Here is a 20,218-nt window from a genome sequence, read left to right as displayed (position 1 = left end):
GGGGGAGGGGGAGAGGGAGATGCGGAACCGCGGGCAAGTTTGCCAAAGGGGAGCAATCTCGGGAAAATCCACTCCAGGATCTCGCATATGCTTCCAGTTAATTTCCACAAACCTACCCTGCCTCTTGCCTCTTTGAGCTGCCAGGAGCATGCTGCAAAGCCGCAAGGACGGTCTGGGGATGCTGCTCACAGAGGAGAGCTCCGGCCCAGGATTCTTGCCCGCTAGGAACAATTCAGCCCCCGCCATAAACAGGGTGCAGCCTCAGGCCAATCCAAAGCAGACAGACACCATGACTCTGTCCCTACATAGCACCTACCGCTCCACATCCAGGGATACCTCAGAGATCGGTAACATCCCTATAGCAGCTGGGGGAAAGGAGCCCCGTCCCCGGCTAGACAGTTAGCTGAGATTAGAACCCAGGCGTCCGGAATCTCCATTCCCCACTCCCTGCCCCTGGCCACAACCACTAGACAAGCGGGTCAGTTTCCTCGACTGGTACACACTGGCATAGATCCGCCACGTCCCGGGGTGCTGCCCATTTTATACCCTCTGAAGACCTGGCCCCATCTCCTCCCCAAACAACTCCAAACCAGCGGCCGAGGACTTTCATTGTGACGCGCCTGGGACGCCCGGGGGCAAGGGAGCACACTTAGCATCAGAATGCTGGAGACGCAAGTGAGCAGAGAGCCCGTTAACCGACATTTTCCAGCAGCCCCAGGCCAAGATCTTCCATTTTCGGGTGCTTGCCTCAAGAGGCCTTCAAGGTGGCTGAATTTCAGAGGGCACTTTTTGAAAACCAGCTCCTCTGACAGATTCACATTGATCATTCACTGCCCCGCAGCGCGCGGGCAGAGACAAACGCATCTCTCCCGACGGGAACTGTCACCATGCAGACGCCAGGGCCCCAGATGGCTGCAGAACAGATAAAAGCAGGCCGCTCCGCATGCACCAGACCCATTTGACCGATGTGTCGGCAGCTAAGTGGGCTGTGGCATCAACAAGGCAAACCTTCTACCCTGGCTGCAGTGCCTCCGGCTGGCTGGGAGTCCCTCAGGGAGGGTTTATTACCATTGCATCTCAGTAACACATTCCTTTTTGTAATCTGCATTAACAACGCTCTTATCAGTAGCTCTCAAAGCACTTTACAGAGAAGGCTGGTAGTCTTATTCTCAGAGCTGGGGAAACTGAGGCACAGGGAAGTGACTTGCTGGTGCAGGGGATGGAAAGAGGGCCAGGAATCAAACCCAGCTCCCGCGGATCCAGGCCAATGTTCTATCCACCAAGCCACACCGCCCCTGCAGCAAGCCTTGGGTAAAATGTTCAAAAGCATCCAAAAGTGACGTAGGCAACTTCAGTCCCATTGAACTCCAGGGGACTTAGGATCTTTTGAAAATCTGACCCCTCCCCTACACAGAATAGTTGCCCCAGTTTAATTTAAGCCAATTAAACCGGTACAATCTCCCATGTACACACTCCACGGGGACCACTCCCATGCTTAGAGTTAAGCTCCCTTTGCAGGGGAATACTTAACGGAGAGCTGGGGAATCTGTTAACAGACAACATTTCATCAGCCCTGGATGCCACAGGAGTCTGATTCTGCAATGCAAATGGTGCTGCCCCCTTGCAGGGCTATGTCCCTCCCTGAGGCTGCATGCAGCAGCAGCCCTTGCAAGCCCAGGTTTTAAACAAATCACTCTCCTTGCCAGCAAGATAAGGAGGATGTGAGTCAGCTGAAGCCCCCGGTGCCAGACTGGCGTGAGAAAAGCCCCTCTGACAATCCCAGAAGATAGGGGCTTCTCAGCCCCTTGCACGTGTTGACAGCTTAGCCGCCACTCATGCTTCCTCAGCAGATGTAAAGCAAGCAGGAATCCCTATTAATATCCCTGGGTGCACGCAAGCGAGGCTGGACCAGGGGCAGGATGTCAAGAGGCTGCCGGGCAAAAGCCACAGCCGTTTTACATGCAAGGCGGCTAACAAGTGCAAAAGGACAACAGAGCTCCCAGCTGAGCAATGCCAGGCCAGGTCCTCAGCTGGGGAAAAACCAGCCAGTGAAGCCACGTGGGGTTTGCACCAGTTTACTTAGGTACATGGTGCGCGTGCAGGGGCACACACACTCACACGCGCACACCACAGATGCTCGCTCTCACAAAGTGTTTGTAAAACACCGACCACCATAGGACCCTGATTTCAGCTGGGGCCCACCCAGGGATGTCTTCTCTGCACTGGCAGCTCAGGGTATAACCAGATTTCTGCCCCTACTCCAACTCTCACACACACACCCCTCTACGTTAAGTGGTGCTTTCAGCTCAAGCTGCCGGTTGGGTCAATTGCTGCTGATGCAGGAGTGATGCAGCAAGGATGGAGCGGCGTGAGTTACAACTCACCCACCGCTACCACCAGTCCCATCACACTGTGTGGAGCTGGACCGCTGCTTCGCGGTGTGATCCTGTTTAGGGTGTGTCTTCCCTGGAGGGGTGGATCTGTTCTTAACCCACGTTAGCTAATATGGCGTAAAACAGCAAAGACGACACGGCAAACTCAGGTTTTAGCTTGGGTTAGCAACTCCAGTCCAAGCCCAGGCTCCTCTGTGGGCGTGAACTCAACCTGCTCACCCAAGTCGCTGAGGCTTCCCTGTTATTTGAACCCAAGTTCAGAAGATGCCTTTTCCTTTGCTACAGTGCAGACACGCCAGCGTGAGTGAGAGCAGATCTAGAGGAGGAACTTGAGGGCAGCACCTCGCACTCCCCCCCGTTGCGATGTCCATGAGATGCTCCCAAGACATGCATCACAGAGAGCGGAGACACAGGAAGCTATTGCAAGAGGTTTTCAAGCTCCAGAGGAGGGCCTTTCCCCGGACACTCGGGTGGTTGTATTTATTTACGTTGTGAGTTAAAGGGCTCCTGCTTATCTTCAGTCAGCTGGTAAAATAAACTGAATGGTGCCCAAGCCCTGGAAAGCTCCTTAGAGTCAAGGGGCAACTGCGAAAAGAGGCATTCAGCAAATCACCTTAAAAAAAAAAAAAAAAAACACAGATTTTGGGTATCTGCCCCCAAGAGGACAGAATAAGGGTATGTCTATACACATAGGCACTGACTCTGTGGGTGCTCCTCCCCCAATCAGCTCCCGCTCCAGAGCATCTGGTGAAGATGCTCAACAAACCACCTCCGCAAGCAGCCGAAGCGATGTCTGAGAGAGAAGCTCCCTCACCGACAGCGCGCTGCGTACACGGACGCTTACCTCAGCGTAACTTATCCCACTGGTGGGGATGGGAACAGTCACACCCCGAGCGATGTAGGTTTTGCCGACATCGGCTGTAGTGTAGACAGAAGCTGAGTCTTCTCTGGCGGAGGGATGTGGGAGGAGGGAATTAGCTCATGTTTGCACAACCTTTTGAAGACGTAAACAGCTGCATAACTGCCAAATATTTCCAGTTTGCTACCGGGAGTCACATTTTTACCTTGACCACTGCGGGAATGTTAGAACAAGCTCGCTCAGGGTTTGTGCTACCAACAAATCACATGCTAGTCAATAGTATGCCAGAGCCTACAAGCCTCAACCGAGATCAGGGCCCCACTGTGGCAGGGGCTGTACAGTGGTTCGCTGTCAAATGGGGAGATGTATGCAGTGCGGTCCCATGGGGTGTGTCCTAGATCCAGTACGTGTCAATATTTTCACGGAGGAGTTGGACAATGCATGTAACATTTCTGGAGGACACCAAGCTAGAAGGAGTTGCAAGCATGTTACAGTACAGGATTAGAACTCAAAAGGACCTTGACCATTTGGAGACTTGGTCTGAAATCAACATGATGAAACGTAATAAAGACAAGCGCAAAATCAAACGCACAAATGCAACATGGGGAATAACTGGCTAGACAGTCATATTGCTGAAAAGGTCCTGAGGTTACAGTGGATCACAAATTGAACAGCCAAGAATGCGATGCACGTGTGGGAAAAGGACAATACCCTTCTAGGGTGTATTAACAGGAGGGTCGTACATAAGACTCGGGAGGTAACTGTCCCACTCTACAAGACACTGGTGAGGCCCCAGCTGGAGTACTGCGGCCGGCGTTGGGCGCCACGCTTAAAGAAAGATATGGACAAAGTGGAGAGAGTCCAGAGAAAAGCAACAAAAATGATCAAAGGTTGAGAAAACCTGACCTATGAGGAAAGGTTAAAATAACTGGGCAGTCTAGTCTTGATGAAAGATGACCCATAATGGTCTTCAACTACGTTAAGGGTGATCAAGTATTCTCCATGTCCACTGAAGGCAGGACAAGAAGCAATGGGCTTCTTCTTCTAGCTCCAGGTTAGATAGTAGGATCACTCTCTCTCGGGGGAGTTAAGCTCTGGAAGCTGAGTCCAACAGTCCCTGTTGCTGGAGGCTTTTGGTTGGACGAAGCCTGGTCAGGGCTGGTCTAGGTGACCTGGCCCAACACTGCTCTGATTCTACAATAGTCAAAAAAGCAAGAAAGAGAAAAGGGGGTGGGAAACGGAGGCAGAGAGAGAGAGGAAGAAACTTGCCCAAGGCCAGTGCCCAAGCTGGGAACGGCACTCGGGTTTAAATTCCATCCAGTGCTCTACCCGCTAGACAGCCCTGCCCTTCCCGCTGTGGGATTATTTATATCCCCCGTTTGTGAGACAGAGAGCTGAGATGCAGAGAGAGATGAAGGCTCGAATTATCATTTATTTCCTGGCTTTGCCCAAGGTGACGCAGTGAGTCAGGGGCAGGCTGGGAACAGAAGCCCAGTCTTCTGTGTCCAGCCCACAGAGCAACCCGCCCCTGTTCCACACAGCCAGTCCTATCCCTATACCCGGTCTGCCTGTCCAACACGCCTTGCCCGAGATTTAAGGGCAGTTTATTCTTGGCTCTTTGTAATTCTGAAAAAAAATCAGATCTTGCTCATCCTAGAAGAAAAAGAAGGAAGCCACCGAAGATCTGGTTCCTGTTCTTCGCACCTCTACCACCAACCAGCATTACTTCTGCAACACAAGTCACCCAGCTCTCCAGCCAACTGCACAAAGTCTAACCAGTCCTGGGAAGAAACACTCCTGTTCTTTCTCAGTCAAGCGAATATATCCAAGGGATTCTTGCTAAGCGCAGAGAACACGTCTCCGGCAGGTCCCTGATGACGACAGGCTCAGGCTGCAAACAGAGGTCTCAACTGACAGCCAGAATTTTATTACAGAAGCTATGGGCCTGTTTCTCAGGATCAGGTGCCTCTCCATGGCTGGTGTATTAATTCTGCAACAGCTCTGCTCCCAGCCCCCAGCTCCAGGGACTTGGCTGGAGCACACTGCATCATGGGTATTCTCAGCCCCCCATGACCTCTGGGAAACCGTGTGTAACCTGTCAGAGCAGCCTCGGGGCTCCACTCACTTACACTGAGGGCTGAGCGGAATGGGGGGAGCACAGAGATGGCTGAACGCCCTTCCCCAAGTGCAGGAACGGGATAGCTGAGATGCAGGGTTGAGAGCTGGCTGGCTGGAGGTGTACCACGGGAGAGCAGCCAGTACTGCTGCTAATGTACGGCCCCTTTGCCTGCCCCCAGGCAAGGAGTTGTGTAGGGGGAGCAGGTATCATCTGTGCTCAGCTGAGCTTCTCCAAGTAGGAGCAAAGCGCTGAGGTGCCCAAAGGGACGGGCTGGCCGTATCCAAGGTGGCTGCTGGGAAAGGAGGGGTTGAGGCAGGTTCCCCTAGCGATGCAACAGGACAGAGCCGTGAGGGGTAAGCGGCAGCCCGACCCCACGGGCCGCACGTCTTGCATAAGCTAAAGAAAGCCGCAGTGCAGAGCTAGGGCCCGGGCTGGCTCTGGCGAGAGAGAGGTCAGAGGACGGCACGGCCAGGACTGACGTCTTCGCTCACCCAACGCCGCTCGATACCACTCCAGGCTGTGGCTCAGTACTCAGCCCTGGAACCCCCCTTCTAGCCTTCCGCTCAACCGTTGCCACAGGAAGTGGTTGTGAGCAACAACCCAGTGCGGGGGTTGCGGTGAGCACCGGCCCAGAGGTGTCACTCAGGACAGGACGTAAATCGGCTCTGGCCTCTTGTTGATCCCCTGCCACTTTCTCTTTTTCGCACGTGTAGGTGTGTTTGTGAACACACACACACACACACACACACACACACACACACGCACAATTCCAGTTCAGGAAACTGACCCTGGAATTAGACCTTAGAGGTCAGGGAAGGAATGAAACTCTCTGGCCTTGGTTACACAGGAGGCTAGGCTACATCGTAAAGACCCCTTTTCCCCCTTAAAAAACCTATTAATTTCACCACCTCCCAGGACTTTCTGGCCTGTACGGCTGCTGGGGCAGAAAGCCTGGCTCTCTCCCCCCAAGAGGTGGCTGCAGCTCGGAGGCATCTGTCCAACCCTTGCAGAGCCTACAGGACGGAAAAGCGTCTCTCAAAAAAGAAAAAAATCCCAAAGGGTTATTTTAGCCCGCTGAGGCGCTCATGGGTGCGTGGCGAGCTATGGATTTCTCAAGTTTATCCTCGTGGGAGGGCAAACGTTGGGTGGCCCGATCCCAAGGCTGGCAAACGAAGGTTTGGGAGAAAGGTTGAGAAGGAAAGTTTCAGGGAGTGCTGGAGGGTTTGCTGCATCTGTTCGGATGGATGAAAAGAGTCTGGTTAAAGGAATACCAACAGGGCACGTGGAACGTCTACCAGGACGGATGTGTTCCAGAGGAAAAAGCCTCCAAGTTTAGCACAGGAATTTTCCAGGGCCGCCGACTGTTTTGAGCCAGACAGCCCATCCCAGCCCTTTCGTCTTTTCTCCCTCCCATCAGGAGGTGGTTGCATCACTTTGCCTTAATAAATAACCTGAGTCAAAAGGCCGCTTCGGAAAGACCTTTATTTCATTTGGCGCAGCCAGGAACCGACTTCAGCGCTGGAGGCTAGGAGGATGGAAGGAGCCCAGAGGGCATTTGACATCTGAACCTGAAGTCAAACGGATTTAGGCACCTAACACCCCACCCCACGCTTCGGGCTACTTTGAAAAGCCCACCCAGAGTCGTTACAAATTCAAAGAGACTTTACTGGCATGGCAAGTTACACACACATTTGCCAGAGCGTCAGGGGGAAAAGACAGACCAGTCCCGTGGGGTGTACGGCCCACTCAAGATGGGGCCACCCACTGTGTTTGTGGTTCAATCCCATTTGTCATTGAAGGTCTATTCCTGACACAGTAAAGCCTGGCTCTCAGCTAGAGCTCTCCATTGATAAAGCGCTTTGAGATCTATCAATGAGGTACCCATTTTACAGACAGGAAAACAGAGTCAGAGGGTGAGGAAGTGACTTGCCCAAGGTCTCCCAGCAGGCTGGTGATAGACCCAGGAACAGAGTCCAGATCTGCTGAATCCCAGACCAGCGTGCTATCCACTAGGCCATGCTCCTTCCCCCATGCTATGGAGCAGGATTGCTGTCTCTCTACGAAAAGGCACCACAAAGCTCTGTATGGTGGTATATACACACACACACACAGGTACCATATCAGCAACGTAAGATCCCCTCCTAGACGCCCCCCCATCTTCCTGAACAATCGGCGTTTGTTGTTACTCTTTTTTCTTTGTGTTTCCTTAAGATCCAGCCTCCGCTGGGCCAGATATCTGACCGTTCCCATAAAGTCACCACAGCTCCACGCAGCTGCTGTGCAGCGAGGGGCCCGCCCGGCCTTTGCGGCTCAGGCAAAGGGACTTGATGGACCCAAAAACAAACACACAAATCTGGGAACTGCTATTTTGATTGTCCACAGGCTATTCCCAACTCCAGGAAAATCTGTCCCTTTCCCCTCCAGACCCAACGCCTTAAGTCTGCACCCAAGAGGGGCAGATTCCAGTTATCTTCCTGGCTGCAGCAGATTTACAAGCATATCCAACTCTCCCCAGGCCTCCCCCCCCACTCTGTGTCAGCCTCTCCGCTCTTTGCTCCAGGGTACTCAGAGCTTGAAGCCTCAGAGATTCCTCCCCTGAGACCAGCGCTCCTCGCCAGCTGCAGGAAAGGACGGATGCAGCAAATGCCAAGGAGCACAACCCCTGTCAGAGTCATGCCTCTCAGCAACGGGGTTAAGATCATCGGAGTTTCTATATACACACACACACACACCCCGAAAGTGGGTGCCCTTTACCCAAACACCCCTTTCCCCCCCCCACCCCACACACACCCAGTAAAGCAACCTACCAAACATTTCACGTTGAACTTTCTTTGCCAATGTCCCCCACTTCTGGGGTGAAGGAAAAGGCTCTACATTGGCCTGGCTCTGTTCCCTGCTAAAACTTTGGGAAGGGGCGGAACCCCTCAAGCACTGAAACAGTGGATTCCGACCAACTCCTAGTCAGCCGCTAAGGTTAACACCAAGATCCATAAAGCTAGGGGTCCAAGCTTCAGGACGCAAGCTCGTGCTACAAAGAGACCCACATTCACACAGGTGGCAGCATGTTGCCTATGTGAACAAAACACGCCCCCCCACGCACCAGGCTAGAGAACTATATGCCTCAGTTCCTTCATCTCAAAACACCAACCAGCATTACTTCTGCAACACAAATAATCTATATGCCAAAGACAACAGTCCCACAAAGAGCCAAAAATGAAGGCCCCATTCAGATTATGCAGGCAGGAAGCATACAATGCTGCGGGGTTCTTTCCTTCCACTTAAATGGCTCTTGCTAAATCCTCTGTTTTCTGTTTCTTTTATTTCCAGTGTATAGCAATGCCAACAACGAAGGTGTACAGGGAGGTTCGCACATAACCGTGAGGCAGCAGGTCCCCTCGAAACACAGGGCATTTGAGAAGCAGGATATTGGGGGGCAGACAGACTGGACGGTTTATACATCTATTAACTTCCTGTCATATCTGCACTTGTAGATGTGGCAAATGAACAGTACTATAGAAAGAAAATGAATGAGGAAGGAAACTTTCATGTTGATGCCAGTTCCTAGAAGAAGCATGCAGTAGGCAAATATAAATTCAGACACACAATTAGCAGGAAAGAAAATGATACATACATATATCAGGAGATTCATCGGATCCGTCGGGGCAGTCTTTCTCTCCATCACATCTCCAGCCCTTAGATATGCACGTAACCTGATCTTTGCATGCAAACTGTTTAGGGCTACATGTCTTCGGTGCTACATAAGAGAAGAAATAAAACAACAATAACAATAAACATGATGAGTTTCTTCCCAAGACAAGTTATGAACAAGAAATTCTAGCTAGATTTGATTTGGGTTTTGTTGTTTTTTTAAGTCTCAGCAGAAGTTTTGCATGTAGCATCGGGGTCCATCTGTCTCGCCCCTAAGGAAAGAAGAGGATTTAAACAGAGGCATTAATTACAGCAGCTGGGATCCACGAGGCATTAGCAGATTTTAAAGATCATTTAACATGGATAAATTAGTGCTTGGGAGCCAAAGGTGGTTTATTTCTTTATGCTAGATAATGAAAACAAAGTTTAAACAACCCAGATGAGCGCAAACAGTAAGTAATTTTTTTTAGATCAGGAAGGTAGTTCAGCTGGTGACATTACGCGGGCTTGCAAAATTACATATTAGAGCACAATTCACTTTCCAACAAGTCCTTTTTACACACACACACACACACTCCCTCCCCACACTTCCCAGCTCTGTGCCTCAGTTTCCCACGTGTAAAAGGACTCATCTGTCCTGCAGTAGCACCCAGAGGCCTCATCTGAGACCATGGCCTATTCTAGTAGGCACTGGGCAGACACCTCGCGAGACGAGACAAAGAGTGGGGGGAAACTGAGGCATGGCCCAGGAAAGTGACGTGTCCAGCATCACAGAGCTGGCGGGGTTGGGGATGGAACCCAGGAGCCCAGACTCGCAGTGCAGCACCCCACCCACCAGACGCTCCTCACCATTTTCCCTACCTCCCGGGGCTGAGGGGGTTTGAGGTGCTGCATCGCCACGGCAACAGCAGCCACTGGCTCGCCTAAACAGACAGGCCTCAAACTCCATCCTAGAGCAAACAGGCCCAGCACAGGGGGATTCAGACACGGCTGGGGCTGGGCGGGGGGGGGGGGAACCCCAGCATCCTATTGTCTTTGAAATCAGAGTTGCATCAGCGTATGGTACTTTTGGGCCCACCCTTAGCACGGCGTCTGAGGCACAGAGGGACAAAGGCCCAGATCCTAGAGGTATTTAGACGCCGAATTCAATGGGAGTTTGGTGAATAAACATCCAGGTGACTTAATGTCATGCAGGAAAAGTGGGGACTTGACCCAAGGCGCAGGCTAGGCCCCCGGGTCAGCGAGCCAATGCTCCCAGCCACCCAGTATGGCGGACAGAAATCCTTCCACCCCAGCTTTAGAAGATGAGCGACCATTAGACAGCGGCCTGATACTAGCAAGGAGGGGGAGAGGCAGAGCAGAGCAGACAGCTGGACAGAAATAAATATTTGGGAACGGCTCGTTAGGTTTCACATGGAAGTGCCCGGAGATTCCCGCGTCTCTGCAGCACTCTGGGAATGCATATTTCTTCGGGACACTTGATGAGCTCTCGCTGGGAGCGGTTGTTGATATTTTCAAAGCATTTAAAAGCACAAGGGACCATTATGATCATCTAGGCGGATTTTTATTGGGACGCAGAGGGGGAAGGTATTAAAGGTTAGGAGCTACCATGCCAAACGAACCCAAACTGAGTCCACATTCACGCTGGCAGGCGCTCTCTTTCAGGAGAAAGTCATGCACAGTGAAAAAGCAGCTCACTGCTAATAGTCGCCCAGAGACCACAGCTCAGAGCTTTGTTTAAAAATAAATAGATGGCAAAGAGAAGCGGACAATTAAAGACTCATTACAATACATTTTTTTAAAAAAGAGAGTCTGCTAAAATGCTCAGAGCAACGGCTGCGATAAGGAAGGGTCAGTATTTGAAGGCAATAAGGGTTTCGGTCTTGGGGCGGCTCTTTGGAGCGAGCTCATGTGAGGGCTGATCCAGCAGGCTGAAACGCAGAGGGGGAATCTGACCGTCAGCAGGGTGGCTAATTCTCGCTGTTTTATGGTGAGTGTGGGGATGTTTGCTGGTTTTCTGGGCGTCCCGGGACCGAGAGAATCGCAGCTTTCAGAAAAGAAAAAGAAAAAGAAAAAGAAAAAGAAAAAGAAAAAGAAGACCCCAGCGCGCCTGGTTGTAGAGAAAAAACAGAAGTGTGATCCAAACGGGCTGTAGGGGTATCTGTGCCCTGCCGTGAGCTTCCCAGCCTAAGGAGACAGGCTCCTGCTAGCAGGGGGCAGGTGAACATGCTAACAGCAGTGCAGACAGTGGGGCTCAAGCCAGAGCTTGGGCTCTAAAGCCCACCCATGGGTGCTGCCGCACCCCCTGGCTTGAAGTGGTTTACATCAGACACAAGGTTTAAAGTTCGGTTCAATGGCTCTCAGCCCCCACCCCAACCACATCCTGTAGCCTTGTGCTTTCAGCTGCGCAAGGCCCTGGTTCAGTCCCTGGGGCCGGCCAAGACGGCAGCCTGAATTACCAGAAAAGGGTGTCTTTGAATGCTGACATGGGGGAACAGCCTGCATGCCAGCTGAACTAGCCCTGGAGGGTGTATTTCGCTCCTGGCCCCATTGCTAGCGTGGAAGTGACACAGGCTTTCCTCCTGCACCATACAGCTTCTTCCCGAAACGGGGGAGTGGAGAAAGAGAGTGAGGATGGAGCTGGAGTCTGGAAGGATTATTGGCTGCAACTGGAGTTAAAAGCACAGGGTAAGACCCTTCCTCATCTGGTTTGAAGAGCGAGGTCTCCGGGACGGGGACTGTCTCTGTGGGTCCGAGCAGCCACTACGCAAAAGGGGCCCTACTCTCGGTTAGGCAGCCTTCTTGATCATTTCTAGGCATCTAGCAAGAGACCACAGTAATATAAATAACCTTCGCGCTCCCTGGCCTTGCATGGGGCACAGAGGGTGTAACTTCAGCGGCCCAACCGGGAACAGAATTGGGGTCTCCCAATCCAGTACCTGAACCCCGAGACCGTGCTGCTTTCGGACTAAAACGGGGACCCGGAGCGAGAGCCGGGCGCGGCTGCAGCACGTTGCAACGGGCAGACTGCGAGGATAGCGGCACAAGAGATGAAGACGAGTGAGAAAGATTCCCGGGGGGGGGGGCGGGTGAGGGCACAGTGAGGAAGGGTCACTGCTCTAACTGACTGGAAGGGAGATGAGACACGCACACAAGGGAAAATTCCCCGTTTTAATCTAGCCGGGTTCCTGGGCTCCCTTCCCGGCTCTGCCCCAAGCCAGCAGGGACAGGTCACTTGGCTCCTCAGTGCCCCACTTCGATGGGGATAACCCCCCTCCCGGCTCATGAGGGTTGAGAGACTTTAAATACCGTTTGTGAAGTGCGATACACCCCCCACCACCACAGCCTCCATCAACACAATAACGCTCCCCCAGTCACCCGCAGCAGGCTTGTACCTCGGTTCTGGAACTTCCCGCTACAAGCCCCAGGAGCAGAGAGCCTGAAAACAGAGCAAGAGGGTCTGGAAGCCAAGCGATGTTAATACCATCCAGAGGCCACATTAACAGTTATCTCCTTGATCCTGCTGTAGCAGGGGTGGGTTTGTAAAACAACAGACGTGCCCTGCATTGTTAAAGAGACAAGGCCAGTTCCAGTCCCACAAGGCCTAGGGTTAAAGGGCAACTAACATGGTCCAGGTCTTGCGCTGGGACCACCCGCCCCCACATCGGGGTGAGTTTCACCCTCCTACGGCTTCCGCCCCCCGTGCATCCTCCCATGCGCCCGTCTCCATGCCAATTACATCTGGGAAGCGATACTGATGCAGTTGCTACGGGTGATGTGACTCATCGGCTGCCATTTAATGCCCAAGCCAGCACCTCAGCGTCCCCAACGGACGCGGGGCACAGCACATCCATTTCCCTCCGGTGTGTGCGGCAAAGAGGCCCGCCTGGCCTCACTTTCCCCGCTTAGGTCTGTGCAAGAAACCACCGGCGTCCCCACAGGGATCCTGGAAGAAACAGCTGAGGGGAATGCAACGTAAATCTGTCGCTCCTGCAAAACCGTGAAGTTGGAAAGCCAGTTGGCCAAGGATAACGGAAATACTCCCCCACCCACCACCCAATGCATAATTAGTGCTCCTCTCCACAGGACGATATTCCAGAATAGCTTTTCCCAATTAACTATGCCCAACGAACTCCACATAGGGACACTTTTGCTCCCGATTAGCTTAATCCACTTTGGAAACGGATTAAACTACTTGGAATAAGGCTCTCTTTCCAGAATAAGAGCATCCGCACATGAAGTTCATCAGGAACAGTTAATCCTCTTTAACTAAGAACGGTCGTGCTGGGTCAGACAAATGGCCCATCTAGCCCAGTACCCTGCCTTCTGACAGCGACCGGTTCAGACGCTTCAGAAGAAACAAACAGAACAGGGCAATTTCCAAGTGATCCATCCCGTCGTCCAGTCCCAGTTTCTGGAGATTTAAGGACATCCAAGTGATCCATCCCGTCGTCCAGTCCCAGTTTCTGGAGATTTAAGGACATCCAGAGATTTAAGGACATCCAGAGCATGGGGACGCATCCCTGACGCTCATGGCTAACAGCCACCAATGGGCCTTTCCTCCATGAATGTATCCATTTCTTTTTTGAACCCAGATATATTTTTGGCTTTCACAATGTCCCCTGGCAACGAGTTTCAGACAGGCCGATGGGGCGTTGTGTGAAGAAGCACTTCCTTTTGTTTTTAAACCTGCTGCCTATTAAATTCATCGGGTGACCTCAGTTTCCTTATTTCAGATTAGTTTCCATGTGTAGACAAGCTAAGTTTAGACTGCAGAACTCACTGCCACAGGATGCTGGTACAGCACCGCATTTAGCAAGAATCAAAGAGGGAACAGATATCCTGCCTCAGCATGGGGGAGACAGGGTGGACTACGTGATCTCTTCGGGACCCTTCCAGCCCTACACTTCTATGATTCCATGGACGAAATGAATATCCAGAGCTGTGAGAGTCCACGCTAGAAGCTGGGCAAGGGATATAAAACCTCATGCTTGTAAGATTGGAAGCTCTTTGGGGCAGGGGACATTTTTGCTCTATGTTCATTCAGCACCTGGAACAACAGGTTCCTAGCCCATGACTGTGTACTACCACAACACGCATAATTTCTAGGTTTTAAGCCACTGTCTAACTATTAGAGATTGAAGGAGACCTTTACGGGGACCCCCTTAGGAGACCTCTGCCCACAGCAAGGTTCTTACACTTTTCTCTGAAGCATCTGGCACTGCCATCGTCGGAAAGAAGCTCCAGGAGCAGATGGACCTCGGCTTTGATCCATTCGGGCAAGTCTTAGGAAACAAACACTGCCCTCAATGAAAAATACAAGCAAGAGAGAGACTACAGATCGCCAGACTGGATCAGAACCAAAGGCCACCTAGAGTTCAGTTTCCTGCCTGACAGTAACCAGTACCAGATGCTCCAAAGGCAGGTCCAAGAAGCCATGTAGGAGGCAGCTCTGGAATAAGCCACCCCGTCGGACATTTCCCTCCTGACCCCTACAGCAGGAGGTCGGCTCATGCCCTGAAACAGGAGGGTTTGCAGTCCTGCCAAAGTTCTGGATTACTGTTCTAACTCTAGATATTCTTGTGAGCCATATAAATATCCCTAAACCTAGCACCGTGGCCTCAGGCTCCCCTCAAGTGCTTTCAGACAGGACAGGTTCCACTCCTTCTCACTCCTAACCCTGCTTAGCCAGGGGAGTTCACACCCCCGGGCATCCCAGCTCCACAAACTTTTCAAACCCTAGGGAGCAGGGGAGGGGAATATAAACGCTTGCCCTGGATTTATTGCCACTCTAACCCTCCCAGGCTTCTAGCAGGCTAGGCGTGACTTTCCACAGCACAGATCTATAAGGCCCAACCTCAGCCAGCATGCCCTCTCCCACCCCAGCCTTTCAAGGTAGCAGCTTCTTCACTCAACCTCAGCCAAGCTTGGCTTTGGAGATCTCCATTTCGTCTCTGTATCTCCCCCCCCCCCCTCCACGCACCGCCCCCCAGCTCAAAAACTAGGGAGGAAGGAAATCCCTAGCAAGAGAAAGGTTAAATCCATAGCAAACATCAACTGGCCGCTCTGTAGTGGCTGTCAGGAGCCTTGGGGGCCAGTTTCCCATGGGAGGAGAAAGTGATGCAGATTCTGGGTATGTTCTTACCAGAGCTCATTTATGTGGCGCTATAGACATCAGTCCTGGAACAGAGGTGGTCACAAACAACATGCAGCCATCCTCCTCTTTCGGGAATCCCAGCCCGAACACCTTGAATCGGCTCTGCCCCAAGAACCGGCTCTAGCATGATTCCAGCAGAGGGGGAAAAAATTACTCCTGCCACATGCGACAGCACCCCAACAAAGAAACTGTAGCACGAAACTGACGGAGTGTGTCCCGCGCAGCCTGAACATAGTTCACTCGTGAGAAACAGAGCTGGTAAGGCTGTGGGTAACAACTCCACCCAGTGACTCCTACCAGGACAATACCTAGCACTTCACACATGCAACACCCTGTACAAACATTTAGACTGGGAAATTCAAGATGAGACTCGTCTAATTCTTCAGAACTAGTGGATCCAAGGAGGTGAAAATGCTTCTTCCAACCCTGGGAAACGACAGCAAGCATGCTACCTGAAGGCTAAAGGTATCCCTGTCCCCGGTCGCATTTCAACCGGCAACCGGCCTGCATCCGAACCCAGTTCCACCACTAAAAACGTGAGCTCTGCTCACACGTGCGCGTCGCTGGGGTTTAAGATCATTTCAGCCTCTTATGCCACACAATGCTGGTATGTGTTTTCGAGAGAGCCTTTCACACCATCACTGTTCCTGGCAGCTTTGCAGACCAAAAGCAAGTTACAAAGACATTTTGGGGACAGCAAATAAAGCTCCGTTCTCGCTTTAGAAAATAAACTATTCAAGCGGCTTGATAATGTTACACTTTTCTTTTTTTGCAGGATGTTCTTGGCAAGTTAAAGGGGTCCCAGAAGTAAGCATGTCAAGGTGCCAGGTGGACAATCGGAGAAGGTAGCCATTGATGGAGCGTTTACAAAGAGCCAAGCTTTCCATTGAAATACGGGCAGACACAGCACTGGAAGGGGAGAGGAAAGCTCCAGCTTTGGGAAGAGAATAAAGGGCCCTTCATGCAGGATATAATGGCCTGCTCAGTGCGCAGGGACGGGACAGCTGCACAAGCCGTCGACGGAAAACATTTGCCTCTTTAGCAGTCAGCGGCCATCCCGCTAAAAAGAAAAGGCGAGCGAGTATTCCGGCAGGAGAGAAAGCCCCCTTTTCTCTAACAGCGCGACTCGGCCAGGCCCCATTCCCGGCAGCGGCTGATCAACACAGAGATGAAGAGACTCCAGCAAGGAAATGGAGGGGCAGTGTGGTCTAAAGAGTGGAGCAGTAGATTGGGATTCTAGAGACCTGGGTTCCAATCCCTTCTCTGCCGCTGACCTCACACAAGTCATTTCCCTTCTCCGTGCCTCAGTTTTCCTGCCCATCAGTGTCTGCATTGTCGGCTCTTCAGCGTGGGAGCTGCCTCAGAACTAGGGGCCCTGATCACAGCTGTAACATACACAATGACCCATCAGTGCACGCAATGAAAGGGCTAGAACGTCCCCAGCTGCGTTGGTACTGAGATTGGAAGCTCTTTGGGAGCAGGGACTGCCTGTTTGTTCTGTGTTCGTACAGCGCCTGGCACCACAGGGTCCAGGTCTGTGACGCTCAGAGTCAACCGCTGCCGTTCAGTCTTAGAGGGGGCACACTTCCGTCGAGGGAAGGACGGATGGAGTCAGGATTAGAACTCGAGCAGCCGAAGGTATTTACCTGAGTGGCTCAATCCACTACACCACACTTGTTTGTGTTCGTGATGAGGATAAAGATGCCGTTTAAAAAAAAAAAATACCCATTCAAGTTTTGGTCCAAGCATGAAACTGACACAGGAGTTTTAAACTGGTTGGAGAAGTGCAGAATAGAAGCTCTCAACCTCAGTGATGAGGGCTGGCACAGAAACCTAGAGAGGTTTGAAGTAACCAGAAAGATCAATTTCTTGCTTAAGCGAGTCTTGCTTTCTTACTAAATCCTGCTTGGACTCTTCCTCTTTGGGGGAGGTAGCTGGTTTTAACTTTGCAAAGGAAACAGCACTGGCAATAAATATTGACTGGAATGAGCATGATTTGCAAAACAGATGTTCTTAGGGGAAAGAAAAAAAAAAATGAATCGACTCCACATTCCTTATGGGGTTTGGTTGGGTTGTTGGTTTTTTCCCTCTGTTTGCACTAGGGCACATGATCCAGCGCTTTGGAAGCCAGTCAAAAACCACTTATCTCCACCGCATACCCAGGGACAAGCAGCTCGCTCTGCATTCACTCCTGGGGCGGGTAGCTTGAGAAACGTGGTCAATCTGAATGGAAATTCTCTGCTCTGTTTTTTGCGGGGGGGGGGGGGGGGGGGGGAGATCAGATGATCCCAAAAGGCTCTCACTGGGCCTTTAAAATAGATACCTACGAATCTATTCCCTCAAGCTACCTGCCTTTCAGAACAATGCCTTTCAGAACCACGGGGAAAGATACACTTTCTCCTCATCTCTCGCTCTGTTTTCCAGCCTGATCATTTCAGTTTTATCCAGAATTCCGCTGCTACGGGAGAAAAGTGGCTGTTTTCTTTGGTTCAGCCATCTGTCGGCACGCTCTCACAAACTGTCCGCCTTCATGCATTCGTATTGAAAATCCTAAAATGTAATACTTCCAAGCTCTAGAGAGGTTCAAGAGAAAGTATTTAAGGTCTCTTCGGCAGGCGAGCGGGGGCGGGGCGGGGCGGGAAGAAAGGTTTGATGCAATATTAACATATCACTGGGGAAGTGGGAAGGCAGAGCTAAGCAATTTTGGCTTTTTTTTTTATTTATTTAAACATAATGTTATTGGTGCTTTCCGCCCAGCCAGGTTTCACACTGAGCAGAATGTGACCGTAATGTTAAGGGCAAAGCACGTTATTTTGGTCACGTTCCAGCAGGCACGCCAGCAAGCACGGAGACGCTTTAAGGAACACCGAAGCTCAGAGGAAGTCACAGATCAATTGAGAAGGGCCCAAATCGCATCCACCCGGTTTTTGTTCGATTGCTTTCCCTCCCCCGCCACTCAAACCCAACAGCCAGTCTCCAATTCAGTGCAGATTCTTCGCTGCCGAATGCTATTTTTGGTTTGCAGCATTATTGCAGCCATGTTGGTCCCAGGACACGAGAGAGACAAAGTGGGTGAGGTGAGCTGAGCTCTTTTGCTATGGAGCCAACTTCTCTTGGTGAAAGAGACAAGCTTTCGAGCTCCACCAAGCCCTTCTTCAGGTTATTTTGGAACTCGAGTGCCAGGAGCCCTTTGGGAAAGGCCTCCAAGTATTTCCCAGGATCAGTTTTAAATATTCTTTCACTGTTTATAACAAACTCCAGAAAACTCAAGACTTTATCCTTGCGGGGGGGGAAAAACAACCTGGATTTCGCCCCTTCCCTGCATTATTTTTGCAGCGCTGCTCCTGAGCTCTGCGCTGTGACCACAGGTTTGTCTTGCTGACTTCAACAGCACCACTCTGTGCTCAGAATTAAGCATGTGCGTGTTTGCAGTAACAAGCCCTAACTAAGGTTATAATCTCCCAATTCCACCAGGCACTTTACGGCATGTTTAAATGCTTTAAGGTTATAAGAGCATTTGCGTTCCTAACCCGATTTGACCCTGTCCCTCTCTCCCACCGTTTAAAATGTCACCCAACAAAATCACCTTTCAGCCTGAAATTCTACATGCTTCAGTCTCCGGCCGGGGCGGCACGTTTCAGAGTATTAAACCTAGCCCTGGTTTCAAATGAGGGAGCTTTGATTTACTTTGCCAGAGATCTGATACCTCTGACACCGCCAATCCCAAGCATTCAAGAAGTATGAGTCAGGCCAAACCCCCATATGGGTGGCTTAAAAATGAGATTTTTTCTTCTTTTAAAAATGAAAAGGGTCTTTTTGGGCAGGTGAAGTATTTCACCTTCTGGGTTTTCACCTTGTAGGGTTTAGATTTTCAAGCTTTTCTGTGCAACGATGAAGGCAAGCATCTTGATTTTTGAAAAAACGAAAGCTGAGATTCAATCCAATGACTCCAGGAGCTGGGGCTTTTAAGGAAAAAAATCACGAGGCTTGCAATAAGAAAAAAAAAAATCACAGCAGTTGGCAAAGCCTGGAATTGGGAGGGACTGAGTTATTTCCTCAGCAGTATTAAAATTTCCATAAAAATTATGCCAAATTTACAAGCCAGTCGCCAACATAAACTTGTCAAAGTGTTTGCTTTGGAAAACAAGGCAAGCTAGCCGGGGATTTTAAATCCTGCAGGCGACTTTCTGAGCTCACAGCTTGGAAGGTTTGGCTTGTTTTGTTTCTTTTAAATATAAGATTTCAACACATTTCAAATGCAACATTTTTGCAATTCTTGCATCTGGCCCCCTGGATTAGAACATTCAGACCAGCCCTGCTCGAGCGGTGCTTCCATTCCCATGAATGAGGCGCTGTTACGACTCCGAATCATTCTCCTTTGCAAAAGCCACAGGCATTTTTGCTGTTTGTAGCTTATTTCAGTTGAGGGGGAAGGGCTGTTTCAATTACAAACTAAATATTGACTTTTAAAATACATACTTTTTCCCTCCCCCTTCTCCTTTCAAGTCAGCCCACCGCCTATAAACCACAGGGCAAAAACTCGTAAAAAGAACGAAATATTGGGGAAAAGAAAAGGCTTTGCAGGGAAAAAAATATTCCCGCAGAAACGACGCACCGTTCCTAAGAAACGCGTGGGTCAGCGAGACGCGGCTGAACGCGCCAGATGAGAAACGAAAACCAGGCAAGAATCTCCGACCGCCTTTTCTGGGCCCTGCCCAGTTTTTAAGTTTATTTTTTGTTAAATCCACCACAGAGAATCGCAAGAAGTTAAAACCAAGGGCTGGCAGAGCCTCTGCCAAGGTCTTGAAAAACATTTATTTTTGGCGGCCCAAAAAGGACACAGCTACGCCTTGGTTAGTGTCCCCTCTCCGGCATACGTTTAGCCTTTGCCCTGCCACGAAACAGGAATTGCAGGACGAAGGGGTTGAAAGGTTCGGCGGATATCTCTGGGCCTTCTGCGTCCTCGGCAGCAACGAGCAAATCCTCATCTGCCACTGACGGCAATGCTGCATGAGGAAGTGGCCTTCCTACCTCTTCCCAAA

At 51.0% G+C, this 20,218-nt stretch overlaps 1 protein-coding gene across 4 annotated transcripts in view; it reads right to left on the bottom strand.

The window, feature by feature from the left end:
• The window catches only part of LRP1 (LDL receptor related protein 1), a 178,611-nt gene that overhangs the window by 127,231 nt on the left and 31,162 nt on the right, over positions 1–20,218 (bottom strand). For 3 of the 4 annotated variants that reach the window (XM_048832179.2, XM_048832181.2, XM_075121482.1), the window contains exon 2: positions 9,003–9,125. In XM_048832179.2, coding sequence (XP_048688136.2) covers positions 9,003–9,125 — 123 coding nt within the window. Of the gene's footprint in view, positions 1–9,002; positions 9,126–15,164; positions 15,190–20,218 lie in introns of those variants that run through there. The other variant, XM_075121483.1, reaches the window with a different exon arrangement.

The sequence above is a fragment of the Caretta caretta genome, chromosome 20 (assembly GCF_965140235.1).
Source record: "Caretta caretta isolate rCarCar2 chromosome 20, rCarCar1.hap1, whole genome shotgun sequence".
Taxonomy (NCBI): domain Eukaryota; kingdom Metazoa; phylum Chordata; order Testudines; family Cheloniidae; genus Caretta; species Caretta caretta.
Note: the sequence above shows the minus strand (reverse complement) of the source record. Positions and strands in the feature narration are given on the sequence as shown.